Here is a 22300-nt window from a genome sequence, read left to right as displayed (position 1 = left end):
GAAAAGAGACTCAATCCCTTCTCATATTTAGAGGTTAATAAGCATCAGTGCAAGTTCACAGCTGTTTGTCAGAGTGGGAGTAAGCAAATGTGTTTGTCTGAGACCTGTTCTGGAGCTTAGTTTGTAGCTGAGCACAGTTGGCATCCTAGTGATCTCTTTACTTTAAGGACTATTTTGACAAACCTGCCATAGATGCGCCAGAAATTCATTTTTTTTCCCATCGCACCTGTCAGGTGTGCATTAGACAACACTTAGTCTATTTAGGAAATACAAATGTCATTTCCACATAGACAAAGAAAGCTCACTTTTAAAAAGACATTAAAAGTTGAGAAATGTAGTCAAAGTCTTAAGGCTAGTCTACTGGCCAGAAACCATAAATCAGAGCAGAACTGCTACCTCACCAAACTGCCATAATAAAAGTTTATGAAGTGCTCGAAGGCATTTGATTTTCAGGTGGCCATTATCGGCGAGGAAAATTAAAACAATTCTTATCTCTTTCCAGCATACTGAATGTTTTTCCTTTCATTCTGGAAAAAACAATTATGCAACAATTTATCATGTTTACATAGTAATTATCATAATACAATTAGCAATCTGAGGCCACTTGCCAATCCATCCATGTTTGGATTGTCTAAATCCAAACTCAATTAACTTCTCAGTCAGCAAGCTAAGAGCTGAATGAAAACTAAGAGCTGACAGATTACGGCCAATTTAAAAAGGGACAAGCTTTTTGTTAAAAATACTCGGACCTGCCTTCTTTTAAGGGGCCATTGGATTCTAATAATTTATTGTAATTTCTTCTATCGCCATTAATGAAGAGTCTGAAATGCTCTGAGGGATTTGTCATACTGTGTGCACAAATACATAACAAAATGTGCAATTATCAAAAAATAACGCAAGTAGCCCTCAGCACGGGGTAGAGGCTGGTCCTTAGACAAAATTATATCTGCTGCACTGTGACAGTGACACATTCTCATTGTGTTGGCGCTGTACTCCAGCACACTGGATTTGAAATGAAACAGTGACCATCTCTGTTAACATCCACATCAGTTGAACGGTGTAGGAATTATTGCTTTTTGTCTTCAGCAAGTGAAAAACATGCTCAGTTCCATTTAGGTCAGATGACTGATGTGGCCAGTCAAGAGCATTCCACTGTTTGGCTGTAAAAAAAGAAAAAAAATCCTTGGCTGCCTTGTTGGTGTGTTTAGGATCATGGTCCTAAAATTGGGTTACTTTGTTTAAACAGGACTAAATGTAACCTAGACTGTTCCTGGGTGAGGATGGATCACCCTTACCCTTATACCCTGAGCTGAAAGTCAAGACTTTAACTTCATTGTTAAATTTCAAAACCAGTGAGCTAGAGCTGCAAGTGGCAAGAGTCAAGAACATCACATACCTTCTGGCTGCGCTATATCAACTTTGCTTGATGTCTTCTTGGTTCCTAGTAACCATGGCATGACCCAAATTATATTCGGTCTTATCAGATTAGTGGGGTCCTGTTTTATTGCTGCAGGTCTCAGGTCTGTGTGTCGATATCTAACACCTAAGTGGGTCTGAGTGGACTCTCTATCTGCTCTATCTGATCATGTGGTGTGTCATAATCATCACAGAAGAAAAATGTGATTTTAGGGACAAGATTGAGAGTGTGAACTATGAAGTGCAGGAAGAATTATGTACTGTCTCTTTGGGTTGGTTTAGATGCATTGTGTGATTCTGTACTTAGATTCCTTTCAGATCAGGTCCCTCTAAAATTAATATTAATTAACGTAGTCCTGGTTTGGGTGGGTTTTCTACAGGTCTACATTCCTGCTTTAACCTACATTAAGACAGACTTTATAGGACGACTAAGAGCCATTGCAACACTTACAGATGCACAAATGTCAGCATAGATGCACACAAGTGTCCAATTCCACTACCCAGCCACCCACTCCTCACCATGGCTAGTGGCACGATGCCACCCAAATCCTGCGGTGCCAGGCGGATGAGGGTCTGCACCTCACTGGTCAGGGTGCGGGTGAGCGGATACTCCACCTGCCAGGTCACCTCCCTCCCCCCTTGAGTCATCATCAGCCCGTTCACTTCCAGGTCCACCTGCAGCACTCGCTGGTAGCCCGCCGCCTCCACTCTGCAAGGGGAGAGAGGGAGAAGATATTTATCAAGAGTGGATTTAGAAAAAAAAAAAAAACAGTGTAGAGAATGATAGGTAGCAATGAGAAAGGCACAAGCGAAGGGATAACAAGACAGAATAAGGTGGGAGTTATAAGGGGTAAGAAAGTAGGTGGGAAATAGATGAGGTAAAGGAAAACTAAAACCAGTGAATATGGTGAACACAATCGGAACGGACAAAAAAAATGGAAGAAGATGAAAACAATGAGACTATGAATAAATCGAAGAAAACATGAGATAGTGAGTAAAAAAGACAGAAGGTGGAAAGGGAATGAGGAAAAAATAGAGCAGAAACAGGGAGGAAGAATTGGGTTAAAGGAGGTGGAGGAAAAGAGATGGAGGGAAAACAGAAGGGAAATTGGTCTTTATTGTCCATTAACAGGAGTGTTTGGTGTTGGGGGAAAAAGGTACTGAGAGACACATGCAGAAATTAATTGTACATTTTAATCAGGTGTAAAGAAAACATGTAAGACAGCTTAATAGGCAGTGGTAATGGTTCTGCAGAATTACATGCAGATGTTCTATAGGGATATGCTTATTTTTTTCCTAAAATTTAAGCAACGCATCCCTCATCTCCGAACCTGATATGAAACTAATCGCAGCACAATTGAAATTCATTCTCACATCCACACAGAAGCATGATGCTGGCGAAAAAAACCAATTTATTTTTCCTCTTGCAATATGGAGCCTCTCTTGCAGAGATTGCCAGGGCCAAGCAAATAATTTTCTCTCAGCTGATGGAGATGCAAACAAAGCAGAAAAACAATGAATGCAAAATAAAATCCTCCAAACTTATTTGATTTGCTGAGTGCTAGGTTTGATCAAGCTGCTGCCTCTCTCTCTCAGGTGTTCTTTGTCACAGTCAAAGCCCAATGCAACACCTTTCCCAACAACCATGCACACGTACTGTATACAAGCTGTCTCGAAAAATACAATTCACACTTGGGGATCTAGAAGTGGCTCACGGAGCTGACACATTCGCATAGCGTAACGCTGTATCTTTAGATGATGGTCAAAACACAAGTTAAAGGCAATTTCAGAAAGTAATCAAAGAGGAAATAGATGTATGTGTTTGAGCGAAAAGGCAGAAATCTTCAGTTTGAAGTTATTTTGTAAAATATATCATCCCTTTTATATTTTTTCCTTGAACAGTATGTTTGCTGTTCTGTTGTCACACAATTAAAACAAGGCTGGAGAGAGCCCAAAATGAGCATGAGGAGGGGGTAGTTGGGGGTAAGATCCAAGGTTTTCCTTGAACATATTTTGGCCGAGCGTGCATTTAAAACTCCCCCATCTCCCTCTTATGCGTTTGCACTTCAGACACTAGCCTCACTTCAAAGTGCAGATTTAAGGATCCACTCTGGTAGAAAAGTGTAAGAAAGAACAGTTTTGGAAGCTGTGAACCAGTGTGCATGAAAACAGCTTGAATAGCAATTCTGGGTCAGGCAGGAAAGCTTTTCAGTTTCAGTGGGTAATGTTTCCGAATTATACTAAATATGTTTCCAAATTACCACTGAGAAGCTTTGGCTTATGGTGATCACATGTGAATATTGGTGTGAAAGTGGCCACACAGCGAGCGCTGTAGAGATGCAATTCTGTTATGAAAACGGAGGAATTATACAGGTATGCTGAGATGTAGTTCAGCACAGCTGGTGGTGGTTCTTTGTGCATACACTGTTTGAAAATCTTCCTACGATTTTCTCACAATGTTTACATAAAACTCGCACAGTCCTTCTTTTCCAGCGCCAATTCTGTTTTTACATTGGTGTATTTTTCAGCTTAGACTAAAAGATAAGATTGGTGAGAGTATATAATTCTTCTGTGTGCTCTTTTAAATCAACAAATTCCATGAAATATACAATGGGTTTACTAACACACACCTATCAAACTATTATTAAAAACTCTGAAGTGAGTCGTGTTTCTTCATTCTGGTGAACATAGATGTAGTTTATATTCAGTTGATGCCACATACATGTGCACTGTTCTCTGCTGTAAATCCTCACTAGAGGACAAAATGTATATTCATCCACAGCTGAAAATAGTCCCCAACGAACTATTTACTCCAGTCCTTTTAGGAAATTACTGAGCCCCCCCCCCCCCCCCCCCCCCCAAAAAAAATAAAAAAATATAAAGTTTGTGTGTGTGTGTGAGACCTGTTTTTAAAGATTTATGTGAGCTGAGCACAACAGACAGGATTAGGAAGCTTGAAAGTATTGAGAGATGGACAAATGCATTGCTGGTTCTGTTTTTTTGTGGGATGGGATTTGTAGACAGTAAGAAAATTATGCCATAATGTAATATTTATTGGGCAAAGTTTTTCAGTTTAAAATCGAGACATTACATCCATCTTTCTGCAAAAGATTAGGAGGAACAGACATTTTTCCCACTTTGTCATTTACCTCTGATTCTATCTGCCCCTACTGCCCCTACTTTACATTTAAGTTTAAATGTGTTCAAAATTATGAACAGTTCTATATTTACACTGTTGATATTGTACCTTTGGGAGTGTAAAAATAGCAAATCACATAACTTGCTAAGGGATTCAAAACAATTTTCAAAAGCATCAGCAAATAGTCCTGTAAGTTCAGTTGTGATGAAGCAACCAAATAAAAAAGAAAATAACAGTGGAAGCACTACGTTCGCACTTTTTACCTCATGCTATTACGTATGGTGCAGTGTAGCACATTCTAGGCTAATTTTTGCTCTTTGAAATCCATTTCCTTCTAATCAGAGTTAAACATCAAAAGCTAAGCTGAGGAAATAAACTGCTGAGAGCAAACATCTCAACACAACCCATACTGTAGATTGTAGTAACATATGGTTGCCCCATATTAACTGATTTGTTGAAAATCCCTACTTTCGGGTTTGTGGCTGTGGATTGTGAATATCAATCACTTGCTGGAGCTCAAGTCCATCCATCACTTTTTGTCTTTCTTTTCGGTTTCTCTCTCAGACGGAAATTTGGAGGGCTGCAGAGCCGCGGCGGAACATCCTTGACTCCCTGAAAACATGTTGGGCTCAGGCGTAGCGACTGTAGTGATTATGTGGTTTACGCTTGTGGTGTACAATTATAGCCAAATCAATTATGTGACAGTCAGACAGACAGTCCTGCTTTACAATGAAGCTGCAAACAATCAGTGGCTTTTTGTGGTGAACACTACAGAACAACTCCACTTCCTTTTTCTGTGTTGTCTTTATTATTGTGACTTTTTCTCATCTTTGCACTTCTTCCCTCCGTTCCTCCCTCACCTGCAGTGTTATGTTGCCTCCAATAGAGGGTGGTGCACTCTCTCTCACCCTCACCCCTTCAACCAGAGCGTGTTTTGGATGATAAATGTCCACAGCCCACCGGTTGGAGAGGTCAGCCCGCTTCCTCCATGTCTCATTAGAAACATAACTGCACCGTATGCCCTTTTCTCAGCACAATTACCATACAATTCAATACACTCACTGGCAACTATCACTTCTCCTGCCCTGACTCATGGATGGGGATGAGAGCAAGAGGTGAACGCAGAGGCAGAGACAAAAAAGAAAAAACAAAACAACAGAGCGGAAACAGGGTTAGAAGGGCTACAATAAAAGCAAAACGTCTACTGGGATCACAGAACTGACTGTGCCACTATAAAAGCAGCACACTGACAATGCCCCGGTATCATAGCAGTTTTGTTGTGGTGAAACGAGGTGGAAAATCGGTCATGTCATTTTGAGGAGGCTTTTGAGGTATCTCCATTTGTCAGTCCTATTGTTGGGTGTGAAAGCACAAACAGAACAAGGTAAAAGAATACAGTCGGAGAAAAATACGTGCACACTTTCAAATCTCTAAGATACATTTCAAACACACTCTTGTACCCAGCAAAGGGGCTCTGAGTGGAAAGAAGCGGCGTAACAGCAAAAAAAAATTTAAATAAATAAAAATGAAATTTCTTTTATTCGAAAACAGGAAAATAAAAGTGGAGCTAAGGAACACAAAAGGCTTGTTAGACATGCAGCCATGTTTTCTTCTTTTTACTCCTAACACCTCCGTGGATATCTGGCCCTGAGAAAAGTAGTGAAAGAAAAGTCTCCTGTCTCTTTTGGAGACCTGAGGGGGTTCTTTTCAAGCGCAGCAGTGATTTGGTTAGCACTGACAACAATGATACATCAAAGACCTGAATCTATTTCAACACAGTGAATCAACAGAGAGTCTGGCAATAGAAAGAGACGGCCAGGGTGTGTGCTCTAAGATTAAAACCTCAAACAGATCCATTCAGGTAAAAGTGGATGTATTGTTGTCCATTATTGGAGCCAGAAGACAATGGGATTTTCTCCAAGACCAATATGTCCATCTTGTCTTCTCAGCCAGCATTAGGACATGCCGTAAATAAACATGTTGGCCGTGACTGCACTTTTTGCGTGGTCAGATTTCTGCAGTGGATTTTTATGCCAGTGAGAATTTGTTTTTGATGTGCTATGGATGAGATGTTTGTTTGTGGCCCTGCTCACACGATTTTCTGTGCGTGTGCTGACTGTGGGTCGGGCGAAAAAGGGAAGATGACATCTGTGTGAAAGTGCACTCCTAGACAGATGTGTTAGGATGCATACAAGGAATTCCTGACGAAAGAAATTTTTCATATTTTATGTAACTGAAACTTTGTGGCTGTCTTTCTGTCTGCAGCTGGAATCTTTGCTGTTGTGTCTTTTATCTAAGGTCTGATGCCGTCTGATGCTTGTTGTTTCTGAGTGGAAAACAGACCAACGTATGACTGTACAGCCAGCTGGCTTTCGGTCCGAAACCGATTATTATTGTTGTTATTGGTTCAAGATTTTTATTGTGTTACTTGTTCCCTCTATAGCCAACGATGCCCAATGTTTTTGTCCAAGAAACACAGATATTCAATTCACAATGATAGAGAAAGCAGCAAGTCCTCAAAGATAATGTTGGGCAAAAAAATGTTTGGCATTTTACCTTAGAAAATGATTTAAAGAATTAATCCATTTTCTGTTGATCAATCGTTTCAGCACTATTGTTTCCTTTACTGTGGAAACTTGACTGGAGCTGTTGGCAACAGGAAAATATTAGCTTCTGGATACAGCTGGAGAAATTGTATGGATGCACAGCTGCCTTGGCCGTAATTGAATCCTGACATGTGAGACCAGCAGTAATTCAACAAAGTACGTGTGACGATGGGCAGGATGAGCAACTCCCGCTGGCCATCTGTCTTCATATAAAGATCCACCTTCTGCTTTGGTCTCTCCTGTGTTAGGCAAATCTCCTTTTTCAGAAAAAAAAAGTGTAAAATCTTAATTAGCAATTATTTTACAGGTCTGAATATGGAAAAGGAACTGGAAGCCCTGCATACTGTAGGCTGCACACTTGATTTTATTAGCAATGCTTCACTTGGTAGACCTGCATCTGGTAAAATTCCAGGGAAATTCGGGGAATTTGGGGGGAATGTTCGCACCTGTCAGGAAGAGCCTGTGGTGAAGGGTCTAAAATTTGGAATCTCATTAAAGATTAAAGGAACAGTTTGATGTTTTGGGAAATGATTTTCATTTCATTTTCTGGAACTGTTTCTTTGCAACCATCTGCCCAGGGTGCAGTGACTTCCTGTCGTCTTCGGTTACCTTACCTCACTTTTTTGACAGAGCCAGGCTACCTGTTTCCCCGAGTTTCCAGTCTTTACGCTCAGCTATGCTAACTGACTCCTGCTTTTTGCTTAACATGTACAGTCATGGGAGTGATATTGATCTTCTAACTTCACTCTCGGCAAATAAGAACATAAAATAAAATAAAAGCAAATAAAAATTCCCTTCATTTCCTTCTCTGCTTATTCGCTTATCCTTCTATTCCTTTATTAGAATCTTCATTGTGCAGAGAAGATGTTCGGCTAAGATGTGATTACTGTTCTTTCTTGCTCTCTGAGTGTCCAGATGATTTGCTTTTGCAGCTGTTTTAATTTATTTATAGTTCACTTACTCTCCAGCTGTGCGGCAAAGTGTTTTCTGTATTTGCCGTCTTAGTGTCTCTCCAAACAGAAGTACATTTTGATTCTAATTGGTTCGAAGACCTCAAGGGACATCAGATTAAATCTCTCCAATGAATAAAACCTGGTGTCAACAGGATTTCCATCCGCGGCTCACTACAGTGCAGTTATAAAGGTCACATTAACAGTAGAGTCTGACTCTACTAGTTCAGCAGAAGCTAACCCGAATGTGTTTGTAATGAGGTCATTTAGCCTGATGTAGTTGGGGGTCATTAGAATATTATGATTAATAAATCAGAATCTGCTATAGCAGAAACCATATTTTGCGCGTGTGTGTGCATGTGTGCATGTGTGTAAAGGAGTGCAGGCTCCTCTCTAATGAGTTTCTCTATCTTGGGTCTAATATCTTCTCTCCGATGATGCTAATGAGATCCTATTGAAAGTAGCAGAGCTCACCCCCAACACCCATCCTCCACTGCACCGATGAACAGCAGACCTGCGAAGCAACAATGCGTGGTAGTTTGGAGAAGGCTGTTACGGGCAAGTTATTCAGCCAGCAGGGCCGCTGGAGGCCCCTGTGGGGCTGGGAGTGTTGACGAGCAGGAAAGAGTGACAGAGAAAGAAAAGGGCCACAGAATAAAACAAAGTGTAAAAATAGCTCAAAATTATGTGTGAGTAACTACAATTTATTCATTGTGAAATGCCTCAAATCCCAAAATACTTCCCCAAAGACAGCTCACCGAGCCACGTCACAGTTGTTATTAATAAATGTGCGGTGCTCGTAAAACACTTGCACTATAATCCTAACCTTGTGCTGTCTGGAGACCAGCTTTCCATCCAGTGATGCCTGTTTCATCTGTGTGCATTGGATGTGTTTATGGGGCGATAAACATTGACATATGACAGACAGATAATGAAAGAGATCATAAAACGAAACCATGTCAAGAGGCAGATGAAACGAAGAATAACCAATTTATGTATGCAGGAGATTTCCCCCAGGATCTATCAAACCCTCGACATCAGCCCTGTCCCTGTCTGTACAGATTAGTTTGCTTTCACAGTAGGCCTGCAGAGTGCAAAAGGCTTGGGGGGCAGAGGGTGAAAAGACTGAAAGAGAGATATTTCAGTTCTTCTCCCAAATTGCCTTTTTGGTCTGTCTCTTTTTCAATATTTTCTGAAATAACCCCCCTCTGCGTCGTTCTGTTGCTGTCTCTCTTGCTCATTCCTTCCCTGACCTCTTGTTTCTCACCCCCCGCTCTCCTCCTCTCCCTCTTCCCTGTCCCCTTCTCTCCCTCCTCTCTCTGCCATTCCTCTCTCCTTTCTTAACCCATCTTGCCTTTCTCAACTGCCTGCTAGTCTATTTTCTTTCCTTCTCTGTGCCATATTTTTCCTATATTCCTCTCAAACGGTGTGTGAAATGAGAGGATTCGGGCTTCCTGCATGAAACAGATGTGGCTCCATGCATCAACCAATCAAAAGGCAGCGTCGCCACTCTGTACCATATCGTAGCAAAAGCCAATCAGAGCCTAAAAAGCAGCCGAGGAAACATATCTCACATCTCCCGGAAAATTGGAGATATAAACACGGTGCAAAAACTCTATGAAGAGCTCATCTTTTACGAGTTGAATCTAAGTCAGATCGTCACCACACAGGCATTGTCAAAGCAGTAACAAGCTTTTCATTTTTTTTTTTTTTGCCACATGAGCGACATCATCATTAAGAATTTCATGTAATTTAAATTCCTGGCTTTTATTTTTCCTTCAACATACTGTTTCAGAAATACTCTGCTTATCACATAGCAACAGGGTGCCTGAAAATGTATGTAAATTGATTTTTAAGAGAAAAAGAAAGAAGAACACACACATCAAGGGAGTGGTTCAACTGTCTCAGGGCAAAAAGACCTTACTCGTCAAATACTGACGCATTTCACAAACAAATCTTGTTTGGGGAGCTGTGGGGGGTGGGGTTTGGGGTCTTAGGGGGGCTGTTTGCAGGGATTTGAGTGTGTTTGGTTTTTTTTCTTTTGTATTTATTGAGTATTATTATTTATTCATATGTTCATATGTAACTAAATGTAATGCTGTACAGATTTTTTTTCTTAGCTAATTATCAGTATAGGAAAAGATTTTGTAGGAGACGGGAATGTTCACAAAATGTTTGCAGTTTCACTGGATAAAATACTTTTTTCCCCTGTATGATCTTTGCACACATTTGAAGGAGAAAAAAAACACTGATTAGAAATTGCAAGTAGAGATTACCACGGCTAATTTGTATCAGAGCAAAGCGGTTCTAACCTTTGTAAACAAATAACTGCAACCTCTTAAAACCCCTTGAAAATAAGTGTTTACCTCTGAGTCAACTGCATTTTAATAAGAGATGTAAAGAAATGTGTGGAGGTGAGTGAGGTCTTAGCAAAATTAGGTGGTAAGAAAAGTTTTTCTTCCGGTCTGTCTGGATGTTTAACGCCTCAAACCACTTATTTCCTTGACAGACAGGGAGTTCAGGGAGTGCACAAAGTCTGCCCTGTATCACTATCACCTTTTGACTGTTTGCCACTAAACAGCTCTCAAGGACCAGCTGGTGGTTACAAGCCACACTTAAGACAGTGAACTCAACACAGCACAATCAGTCATTGTATAAACACCATCTTCTATTCCCTTATTGATTTCTGTGAGCTGTAGGAGTGTTAGTAAAATTCTCCAGAGGGCTATGGTGCTCATCCTCTTATCCCGGACAATAAGATCAACTCAGTGTGACTGGCTAATCTCCCCTTGGAGTTTAAACTCTCCTCCAGAAATGACACTTCTTCTTTTCCTTGTTACTCACACATATACACATAGATGACAAGGGATTAGATTAAGTTGTCCTTTCCATTATTTGCCTCTCGGTTGCTGCCTGCTACTGTTAAATCTCATGATGTGCACGATTTTAGGCTTTGTGTGTGTTGCGGCCTGAGAGGTATCTATTTGATCGCACTTGCTGGAGTTTTCTTTTATACTTCTATCTTTTCATCTCTCGTTTTCTTTTTGGCTTACCACTATGCTTCTTTTATTCATCCCCACTTTTCCTTTTCCTTTTTTTTTTTAAGTGTTTCTTTCTTGGTTTTAGTCAACCTATCTCTAAATGTGAAATTTACCATGGAATCACCGCTGCCCTACCCATTACTCTTACCTTCTTTCCTCTTCTCCTAAAGGAATGTCAGCAGATAGGTTTGGTTATAATATCTACACAGTGAAGGCCAAACAGAACATTTAAATGACTGACAAAAGTAATTTCACCTTCGCTCATACCTGTAATGTTTGTGACCTTAAGCAAGACAATGTAGTGCACGGCGCTGATCTATGGAGTCTGAGCAGAATGCCTGTTTTGAATAGATGTACAACTTGAAGTAATTAGAACTTCTGCCTTTGGAAAGCTTTTTGGATCATTCAAATTTGAGACTATAGTGTTTGCTTTTGTAGAAGGTCTTGCCACTTCACATTTGTTCTGCATTAGCAATGCAGGATGGATTTTCCAACAAATTCCTTAGGGGTTGTAATGGTGAAAAATTTACTGATTGAGGAGCAGGCTGAATACGGCAAATATAGGCCGACGTGGCAAAAACCGTGCCTGAATTATAGAACCAATGAGATGCAGATCCTCTAATGGCTTCTGCCCGTGGTCGTCAAAGTGCGACCTTCGCTGTGGTAAAGTTGCAGCGAAATCTTGGCAGCAGTTTTGAAAATTATTGCTTAAGATTGTGCATTTTTGGGGGGCCTGTTTGCATCCATTGATATATTTCTTAGCTTATTACACTCTGAGGTTTTGGTCTCAGCTCTAACAAGGTTCCAACCCAAATTCCAATTTCCTGCCTTCAGACTGGCAAGATGCCGTTAAAGGTCAGATCCCAGAACATGCCTTCAGAAACACGTGCAAACACCGTGTTATGTTTTTCTACAGCGTGTGTAGCATGTAGACATGTGTTCAACATACTTAATCACAGTTAAAGTTTTATCACACTGCAGAGCAGTGGGGGAATATTGCCACTATGACAACACAACGATGAGTGTTATTGAAACACTGCTAGTTACAGGCTAATGTAATAAGCCCTCTATTATATAAATGAAGCGGCTGTAGGGACTTGTGCTCTGAGGACAGTACCGTAGCATACTTACTATGAGGTTTTACGGCACCCAGATGCTCGTAGACTGATACAGTAACCTTGCCTAATAAGAATCTCAGGAGGGGTTAATTGAAAATTTTCATCCAATTACATTTTTTTAATTTTTTTTTCACATTGTTTTTTCAGTTCCTGGAAAAAGAACTCCACTGCTCTACCCTGTATTAAGAAAGGCGGGAAAAAAAAATCAATGATAGATTTGCATTTAGCTTCACTGATACAAATTAATTAATTAACTGCATAATTGGCCACAATTTTTTTCTCTTTAATTTTTGTTGCCAAAGGCATATTTTTCTGTCTCTCCATGCTGACCTTGCCGCTAAGGACCTCACTTACTGTAAAGTTTGGCAAGTAATGCAGCACATTTTTAGTGATAAGAAATAGTTGTAAGATCTGATCTTCAGTCACCACAAAGGAAAGTATTGTTAAAAACCACACTATGACACTTAAGTAAATTATATTGAAGGATTAGCCTAATTTGCTATGTTCACATTACAGAGGGTAGAATCTATTTCTGTGCCTTAGATTTTTTTTTAGTTAGCCTCTCCTGCTTGTCTAGCTCTTCCTCACCTCTTACTTTCTAATGAGGTCTCTAGTTCTCTTTCATTCAGGTTAGAGGCTGTAAGTACTCAAACCAGTGTATTGTTGGCCATTTTATGATGCTAATGAGCCATAGTTATTTATTTATTTAGTTTTTTTTTTCTATCACTCTTTGCTTTTCCTTGTTTCACTGTTTCTGACAGAGTAAATCAATAAGACATCAGCACTCATTTTCCTTTGTGATCGATTTTGAAGTGTAGTTCTCATTTTTTGTTTTGTTTCTTTTTCTCCAAAACATCACTAACTAGCGGGCCACATATTTGGCAGGTTGGCTTAGAAACCTTGTTTATATACTCAGGGTTTTTTACATGTATTATCTATGCGATGCATGCTTTCATATGCCTCCTAAACATATGCTACCTTGAACCAGTCCAGTTTAATCAGTGACACCTGCATGATTTCAGTCCACAGATGTGCCTCTCTGTCACTCTCTCTCTCACACACTACAAACAAGTATAAAAACTGGCAACTAACCCACATGCATGTGCACGCCCAACACAAACCCAAACAAACCACTCCCTGGTTCAGTTTATTAAATTGGTGTATCTGTTTTAATAAGAATGTCAACCCCACCATGACCCCTTGCTGACCTGGGCCCTTACTTCTGCTCCCTTGCCTCATTAATCTGTCAAGTAAACAGAAGCTTCTCCTCCTCACCCATGGGATGAGAGAAGGATTTGATGAGAGAGGGAGCAGCATACGGGCCCTTACTTTGCCATCCCTTACATTTCTCTCCATCTGGTGTTAAAGACAACAGTTGAGCAAACAACTTTCTAAGGTGTTAGTCTTGTGATTTGTCTCTACTCCTCACCCAGTACACACACAGATACACGACACACGCACACACACCCAGCAGTCTTGAATTTAACTAAATTCTGAATGATAATATAGAGATTCTGGTGAATATCATCTGAACCAAATTCCACTTATATTTGTTTGATATATGAAAAATATCCACTTGGCCAGTGTTTAGTGCTTGTTGTTTCTTTATTTTGGTTTAGTTTGGATCCTAATGTTAACTTCACTCTATACAGTGTTTTTAAGTTGTTGGTGCACGCCTGTGTGGAAATCCCTTAAGTAGTTCTTGCAGTACCTCAAGTAAAAAGTACACCTCAAAGAGAGCTCTAAAGCATTAACAGGGGCCAAGGATTCAGCGGATGATTTATTAGAAGATGAAGTGGATCAGAGGGTCTGAGCCTAGGGTCCCAAGGCCAATAGGCCTGCCTTATCAAACACCACCAGGCTCCATGGCCAATCTCCAGCTTGTCTGTGGGCAACTCCCCATCAGCTTTGGTTGCTGATAAAAGTCAGATTAACTACAGAGCTTTGTTAGGAGGAGACTTTAATTTTACTTCAACAGTATTAATGCGCTTGATTCCTAAAAAAAAAAAAAAAAGTAACCCTAAGAAACAAGAGCAGCTCATCTTAGAAACATTATGATATAAATTACATGGGGATATTTTGGACTGCTTTGACACATGCAGTTATCTGACTGTGGGTTTCTGTTTAACTCATTATTTGATCAGATGGCCACTTCTAAATAAAAAATAAAATAAAACCACAACAGTCTGACATATGAGATAACAGAAGAAGTTAACTTCCTGTTGGTTTCCAGCTGATTTCATGCATCAGCATCTTTGGCTGCATTACCTTGATTAGCCACATTAGCCTAGAGTCAAAGCCAGATTCACAGTCCCAGAGGGCTCAATCAGGGATGTTTTACTTCACACGGGCAGATATACTAGTTCACTGATAACACAGGCCAAGGACATGATAGAAGCCACGGTAAATATCTAAGCCATGTCTTGAGTTGTTATGGAAGAAGGTTAGATGGAAGAGAAGCGCAGAGCATATCTCTGAGTAAGAGGATGTGCTATAAATCATTCCCCTGAGATTACAGTAATTATATTTCATAAGTGGCATCGTGTCAATTTTGATTTGCATTCAGGATGGCAGGTTTGAGGGAATAAATTAAACCGGTGTTTTCATTTTGATCATGTTAGACTCAGGGGGTTGTTTCCTTTATGGAGCCTTTATGATTGAATAAAGCATGAGAAGGTCCCTGCAACACATAGGACTCATGTGCCACTCATGCAAATTAAATTACAGATGATCAATATTCCAGATCCATCTAACGATCAGATAGTTGCCTGTCTTGGACTGCCGTAGAAATCTTTTTTTTTTTTTTTTTTTTTTTTTTTTAATATAAGGGAAGCATTTAGGCAGACAAGAGCATTTCACCAATGCATTAGTGGCCCTGCGGGTAAACACAGGAAAATAAGATGTCTAGATGATTGCTTAAAAGGATTACAGAATGTATTCAAATATTTTTCATACCAAATTGTATGCTACCTGCACCTGTGATAAGCCAATTGAGGAAAACAGCAGTTCACAAACATACAAATTAGACCACCTGGGAGGGTAATTGCTTCATCTCCCCTATCCATCATCTGTAACATTGTACTTTCAAAAGACCATTCACACATTCAAGGACAGGCAGGAAAACACTCACACCTAAAAAACATAAATGCATCTAATCTCTTTCTTACACTGCATTTTTACTTCTACTTTCTCCCACATACACACACACACCATCTTTTTGCCTGGTAGAGCACACTGATTTGAACCAGTGTTAATTAAACCGATTACAACATGAACTAATCCAAACTGCCATGCTTTTCAGGGCCCACACTAATAGTAGTCTACTCTTTAACTTCCCTCTTAATAAAATACACATAAATAGGTGCATATGTGCACACACATACACACACGGATACCCTCAGCAGTCAGGTCATTAACATCCATGCATCTCACTGATGCACGGAGAGTCCCTCTATTGGAATCAGATTGCACTGAAGGGACCTTTGATTTAACTCGGGTTGTAAATGCAGTCCCACAGGTCCTGCTTGGTCTGGCCATTGATTGTATGTGTTCATTCTCAATGTGAGCTTAGCTCGGTGCAATCAGAAAGAACAGCACAAGGCCCTCTGACCTCTCCCCGTGAAGTGAAGAGGAATGAATATCGAACTCCTTTCTCGTTCAATCTTCACTCATCATTGTTCTGTCAGTTACTCCGGCTCCTAACGACTCTCTGGCATGGAGTAAAGCTGCCTTATAGACACATATTCGCTAACCCAAACAATGTACATTTGCATGGGCACACAGTTCATGGGGTGTAGTTAAATGTCACCACTGAATGAACAAACCATTCTTTATTCAAATTAGCTTTTGTATACGTATTTATATTATTGAATTCTATTGTATGTTCAAAGTATTGCCCTGCAGGCTCATTTTACATTCACAAATTCTCAAATTACACGCCCAGCTAACCTATGGAATATAATCATTATATCCACTGTGGGAAGACACCATTGCTCATAGTAACAAATGTGTGCGTGAGTGACAAATTTCTACTATTTTCTAATGACAGGATTTCCATAAGAGAAGCCACATAATAACTGCCTTGCATTTCATATGACGGGTGGAGGAAGTGGGAGAACCTGTCATTGAGATAGGGCAAGGAAGTGATGAGAGCAGGAAAAGATTGCACCCCATACAAGGCTTCGGGCTATTATTACCATATCATGAGAACAATCAATCAAATTGGGTTAAAATGTACATGATGTTTCAGGGCCACTTAGACATGCATAATGAGATCATGAATGCAGCACAGCTTCCGTATGTGGCACAGAGCGGGCTGTTCACGCTGCTGGGGCCCCAGGTAACATATGTGTGATTGAACACAGCATGCAATACAGGGACCAACACCCCTCCATGTATTTGTTGATTGTTGTTCAAGTTCCAGTTGGTTGCTAAACCCCAGCTGGTTGAATAAAAAGATGTTTTTTTTTTTTTTTAACCCTTTCCTTTTGAGGAATTTTCTATTGTGCACATCATAAACATAACATGGTGACAATCAAAAAAAAAAAAAAACTTTCAAAATAAGATTGCAAAAATACACAATTCACAGACAGATGGTCGTCTTGGCTTGAAGTAATGGAGGATGCATGGAGCAAGGCACGCTTGGGAAACTCTGGTGCTTCATCAGTCAATCAGTGATATGGACATAAAATTATATGTGGCATGTGTGCCACTTGTGTTTTTAATTAGTAGAACCTAAAAGAAAAAAGAAGGAAATAATGGTATATGTGTGTATAACTTTGCCCTATAAACGTAAAATTAAATAAAAAAAAAAAAAAAATCTTCAAACAGATGGACCATATAGGTTGCTTGTCCCTATAGGAACATCTCCAGAAATAGTGCCACAACAACTGACCAGCTGACAGGCTAATATTAACATCTCTAAAAAGAAAAACTGATCAGTATTTTTAAAATCATGCTTCCTCAGAATCATTGATTTGGACAGCAGAAACTTATATGACCATAACACGATGAGATCCAATCATCACTATGTGTTTCAGCTGAAAGTTGCTAAACGTTAGTCTTGAATTATCGCCCAGCTCTAAGCAACACAACTATTTACACACCGCAGCACGTAATCTCACAGAACAATAAAAAACGGATATATGGTGTACTCCAAGGAAATCTTGCATGGCGGTGTAACAATGCTTAGCAGAGGCAATCTTATCTAACTCGAATCTTTATGGACTCTTTATATGGGAATTGTGGCTTTCTTCTTTTCTAGGCACACTGCAGAATATGCTAATCATTTCAGTCTAAAACAAGCTTGGGGTTTCCATTCCCCTCATTGATGCTTGCTTCCTCTGTTTCACAGAAAGACCCTCAGAGGCTCATGTCACCTCCCTCCGCAGATGGCTGGGGCAAATGCAGAATGACAAGCCTCGATTTCACTGATGCTTAAAACATGATTTCACCAACTGCTGGAAAACAATTTGAATCTTTAACCTATTTTCACACCGGGGCTTTCACACTGAACAGACTTTCCTCATCAAAGGCTCAACAGAATTCTGAGACTCTTCATGCAACTTCTCTGTAAGATGTGTGAGTGTTTGTGTGTGTGTGTGTGTGTGTATATATATATATATATATATTTTTCATATCCTAACCTTAAAATAAATTTCACTACAGCTGCAATAAGTGAAAACATGATGAAACACATAGTTTAAAACATACCTTGATGACTTCAGTGTAATTCCATTCATTATGTTGCGTTGTTACGCGTCACTCACGTAACTCTGGTGTTGTTTTTAGATAGCAGCCTTAAGAACTTTGCTTTACAGGCTTGCGTCATTGTGTAGGTGTTGTAAGGCTGTCTTGTCAGTCTTGTAGAGTAAGCCTTACTCCCACTCACTCACAGCAGGAGTCCTCTCTAGCAGCACCAGACAAATTGAATGCGGTGGCATGTTTCACGATCCCATAGACTTTGAAGGTGAAAAGATGCTGGAGGGTTCTATTTGTTCACTTGTTTGTTTGTTTGGATGTGTGTGTGAGAGAGTGTGTCAGGCAGCACATGCTTATTTGTATGCACACAGACGGGACTCAGTTAATATTTACAGTAAGAAAAACACTTTTGAATATTGCATATTTCAAAGTAAATAAGTCTCTTTCACACATGCGTGTGAACTGTTTTCTAGAAATGTGATGGCAATTTTGCGCAATGTCTGCATAAGCATCTGAGTCATTTTCTTTCTGTAAAAGTTAAAGCAATAGTAGGTTGGATATAAAAAAAAAACATGTTCAGAATCAGTTTCATTTTTTGGCCAAGTTTGTGGAATTTGACTCTGGTTTTCCTTTGCTCTCAGGCAGTTCAGAAACATAAAACAGAGCAACAACAAATAACAGTAGTGCAATGGGTCAGTCTGATGGTTAGTGCACAGTTTGTTACACTTGCAACATGGCACAGGTCTGAGCTGAATGCTGTCTAACAGAGAGGCCACAGTAGCAAAGGGTTAAATAAACAGAGATGGATAGGAAGTGTGTCTTGTTGAGTGCGACAATAAAAATGTCCGAAAATTAAATAATTGTAATAATAATTTATTTATTTTGTCATGAATGAGCAAATTTAGGGGGCTGAGATTTTATTGTTATTAATTTTTTTTTTAACCTTGAGATGTGGGGCCATCATCACGCCATCACTTCCCCCTCTCACTAAATTTTAGGCTTTCCTCCATGCCAGCAGCTTACAGTTTGATTATCCAGCAAAAATTTAGCACACAAGCAAGGGGGTTGTAAATGAGAGTCATGACCTAACATCTTGTCATTTTTTTATTATGCACGGCTGCTTTCATAATATAGAATTCAGCTGCCTATGTAATAAATGATGAAACTGGTGAGGAAAGTTGGGAATAGACTACAGAGAGGAATGGGTGAGTGTCGCTTGCAGTCAGAAAGGTCAGTAATTGTCTTCATGTTAGAGCTGAAACGGTTTGTCAATTCATGGATTTTCCAATCAGTAAAAAAAAAATTGACAACAGATTTTTTCATTTTGTCATTTTTGATGAAAGAAAAACATGGATTTTGGCTGAGTGAGGATTTTCTGATGTTGTTGTTATAAATTATAGTAAGCAGAACGCCACTGGGTTTGAACTGATGATTATAAAATATGGATGACTGATTGAAGAACAAAGTAAGGCATTTGAGGAAAACCACCTTGAGCTCTTGGAAATGATAATGGGCAAATCTGTTGATTGAGGAAATATTCTGCAGATTTATCAACAATGAAAATAATCATAAGTGGCAGCCCTCCTGAATATGAGTTTTAAAATCCATCACTGATGCATCCTGTGAGAGAGAAATGAGAACACTTTCTTCCTTTTTCCTTCATAACATTATTTTTTCTCTATCCACAACCGGCCCTGTTGTGATTGAATTGATCCAAAATCACAAAGATATCATTTTAACGAACAGACAAAATGTTCGAGAATGAAAGGGGTCTTATGTTTGAAGTCAGCAAGTCTCTCTGTGCACATGTTAATTTGTGAGTGAGGATATTGAGAAGTGTTGGCCATTAAATTCAGTTTACTTTAATTAGTTGTTAGATGCCATGCCACACATCCTGCAATTACAAATCGAACTCCCATCACAGTTTGGACAAGCTTCCGACTGACCCAGCGAGTGCAGGGCCACAGGACTGCCACGGCGGTAACAAAACCTTCATTTGTTTCCTTTTCTCAACTCTTCCCCTCAATCAAACAGGAACTCCAAATTGTGTTAGCTTTCATTAAAAAGAAATAAAGGAGTCAGAAGCAGCTCGAGCACCTGACATACATGGCTGATGCCTCCCTTTTTGATTTTGCAATTTGATTATCCTATAGCAACAACTCAATTTACATGAAGGACTCACCCGCTGCACTCACATTCACATGCGCAGTCACAGAGCAAACGCGTTCCCATGCTTAATTAAGCTAACAGCTGATGAGGATTTTGAGTTCAATAGTACTTGCAGTAAAAAGAATATGAATTAGCTTGATGGTAAGGAAAAGCAGTCTCTCCTTCCATGGTAACAGAGCACTGCTTTCATAATGTAGGACACAGAAACAGACGGCTGGCTGGTGAAGGACAGCTCTTAGCATTCAAGTGTCCTAATACATCTTCATAACAGAGCAGGCAGCATTGTCTTGATGACCATTGTGCCACTTTGATCTTGCATCACTCAGCTTTATTACAGCCTGGAGACTTGTGCAGTCATGTACATAGTAACCTATGTGTGGCTAAGTCTGCTCAACATGGACTAATGATAAGAGGGACAAACTAGATTACACACATCTTTTTTTGATGTTTTAGAAAATTGTGTTCAGTTTATTGTTCACAAGAGATGACATGCCATCTCTTGAAAAAGAACAGAAGATCTTCTGCAGGAACACTGAGGCGTGATGCAAACGAAATCCAAAACATTATGAGACCTTTTCATTGTGTGTAGCAAACGTTTTTTTTTTTTTTTTTTTTTTTACTGTTATATAAATACAATTTTGGTTAAAGTTTGGTATTGAAACCCAGACAACTATTTATGTAATCCATTCCCATACAAGCCTCCATAAGTACAGTGACTGTATCAGAATTTGTCAACATATTGTCTATACTTTCTTCTTGCCTTATTGTATAGCTGTTGCAGCAGCACGCACTTCCTAAATCTTTTAATGACCTCGGCTATGACTTTTACTGTAAACCCTATTTGCACACCCAGCATGTGTTCACGGTTCAGATATTGTTATTATTTCACATGCTTTGTGTCCTCCCAGACTTTGTTTCACCTCTTTTCCTCTTCTGTACTACCACTCTGACCATTTGCCTTCTCTTTTCACACCTCAAATCTCAGCTGCCTCAGTTCCCACCGCGTACAGCAGATCAGAACAGTGAACATGTGGCTGCGTAAGCAAGTGAAGTGTGATGTGATTTAGACACACACAACACATTTGTGCATCAAGCAGTTTCATATTCACATTCAACTGTCACTCTGAGTCTGCATATCCACAGTTGAAGTGTGGTCACCAAGCCTGTCTGAGTCCGTCCTCCACCTGGCGGTTACACCATTGGCGGTTATGTCTTTCTACCACGAGCCAGAGGAGACTCATCCCGCTGTCTGCTGTTTATCAGTCAGGTTCTGGCAGTGATGCTGTTTTATTGGATGGCAAAATTGAGCTTCAGTTGACATTAGGAGACATTTAATATGTTAGGGCACCTGTCTTTTCAAACTCCTTGGCTTTCATCTCTACATATTTCCATAACCCCTGTTCAAAGTCTGTCTAATGAAGATCTTTTAGCACTTAACCTGACTGATGGGATAGCTACCCACGGGAAAGCAGTTGAATAAAAATGGCGTCCCTTGTATGGATCTATTACTGGTGAGTAGGAGAAAGTATATTAAAAAGTAAATCCTTGCATGTACCAGAGCAATAAAAAAAGTAATTTAAGAAATTTCAAGGCCTTCAGACTAAATTCAACAAATTTAAATCAGTTGTAGCCTCAGAGTAAGCATGAATTCTACATTATTCATTATTTTCTGTTGTATTTAGTCTGGAAAATATCTGCAGAGATTCACCAGTGCTCATCGGCTTGACCACCGAGACAGCACATAAATGAAGCAGGATTACGCATCTGCGAGGACTATTCCTTTCATAAAAGCAATTCAAAAAACAATTTCACTGGACAAGTAAAAGTCCACAAAGTTCATTTTGTTCTGGTTTGGAAATCAAAAGCAGGAACCGGTGTAAACTTGGGAAACCTAAAAGCACAGTGTCATGGCAGGTGTTTCATTTTCATTTCAATACTTCAAGGTAGTCTTTTGTCGAGAGCAGAATTTCGAGGCGTAATACCTGATTCAACATGTATGACCTTGATTTGAGCAGCCCTGTATAATTCAAACTCTTCTCAGCGGGGCTGTGAAAGAGATGCATGTAAATGATAGATGACTTGTCATTCATCACTGTCGTCACCTTGACACCCAGGAGGAAATAACAGCCCAGCCACGGTGTGTCACTTCCTGTGTGCAGCT

At 39.8% G+C, this 22300-nt stretch overlaps 1 protein-coding gene across 1 annotated transcript in view; it reads right to left on the bottom strand.

The window, feature by feature from the left end:
- The window catches only part of si:dkey-112m2.1 (transmembrane protein 132C), a 125211-nt gene that overhangs the window by 29765 nt on the left and 73146 nt on the right, over window positions 1–22300 (bottom strand). Inside the window, exon 4 of the mRNA XM_041059133.1 lies at window positions 1936–2125. Coding sequence (XP_040915067.1) covers window positions 1936–2125 — 190 coding nt within the window. The remainder of the gene's footprint in view (window positions 1–1935; window positions 2126–22300) is intronic.

The sequence above is a fragment of the Toxotes jaculatrix genome, chromosome 16 (assembly GCF_017976425.1).
Source record: "Toxotes jaculatrix isolate fToxJac2 chromosome 16, fToxJac2.pri, whole genome shotgun sequence".
Classification (NCBI taxonomy): Eukaryota; Metazoa; Chordata; class Actinopteri; family Toxotidae; genus Toxotes; species Toxotes jaculatrix.
The sequence above is the reverse complement of the archived record's forward strand: the minus strand, read 5'-3'. Positions and strand labels throughout refer to the sequence as shown.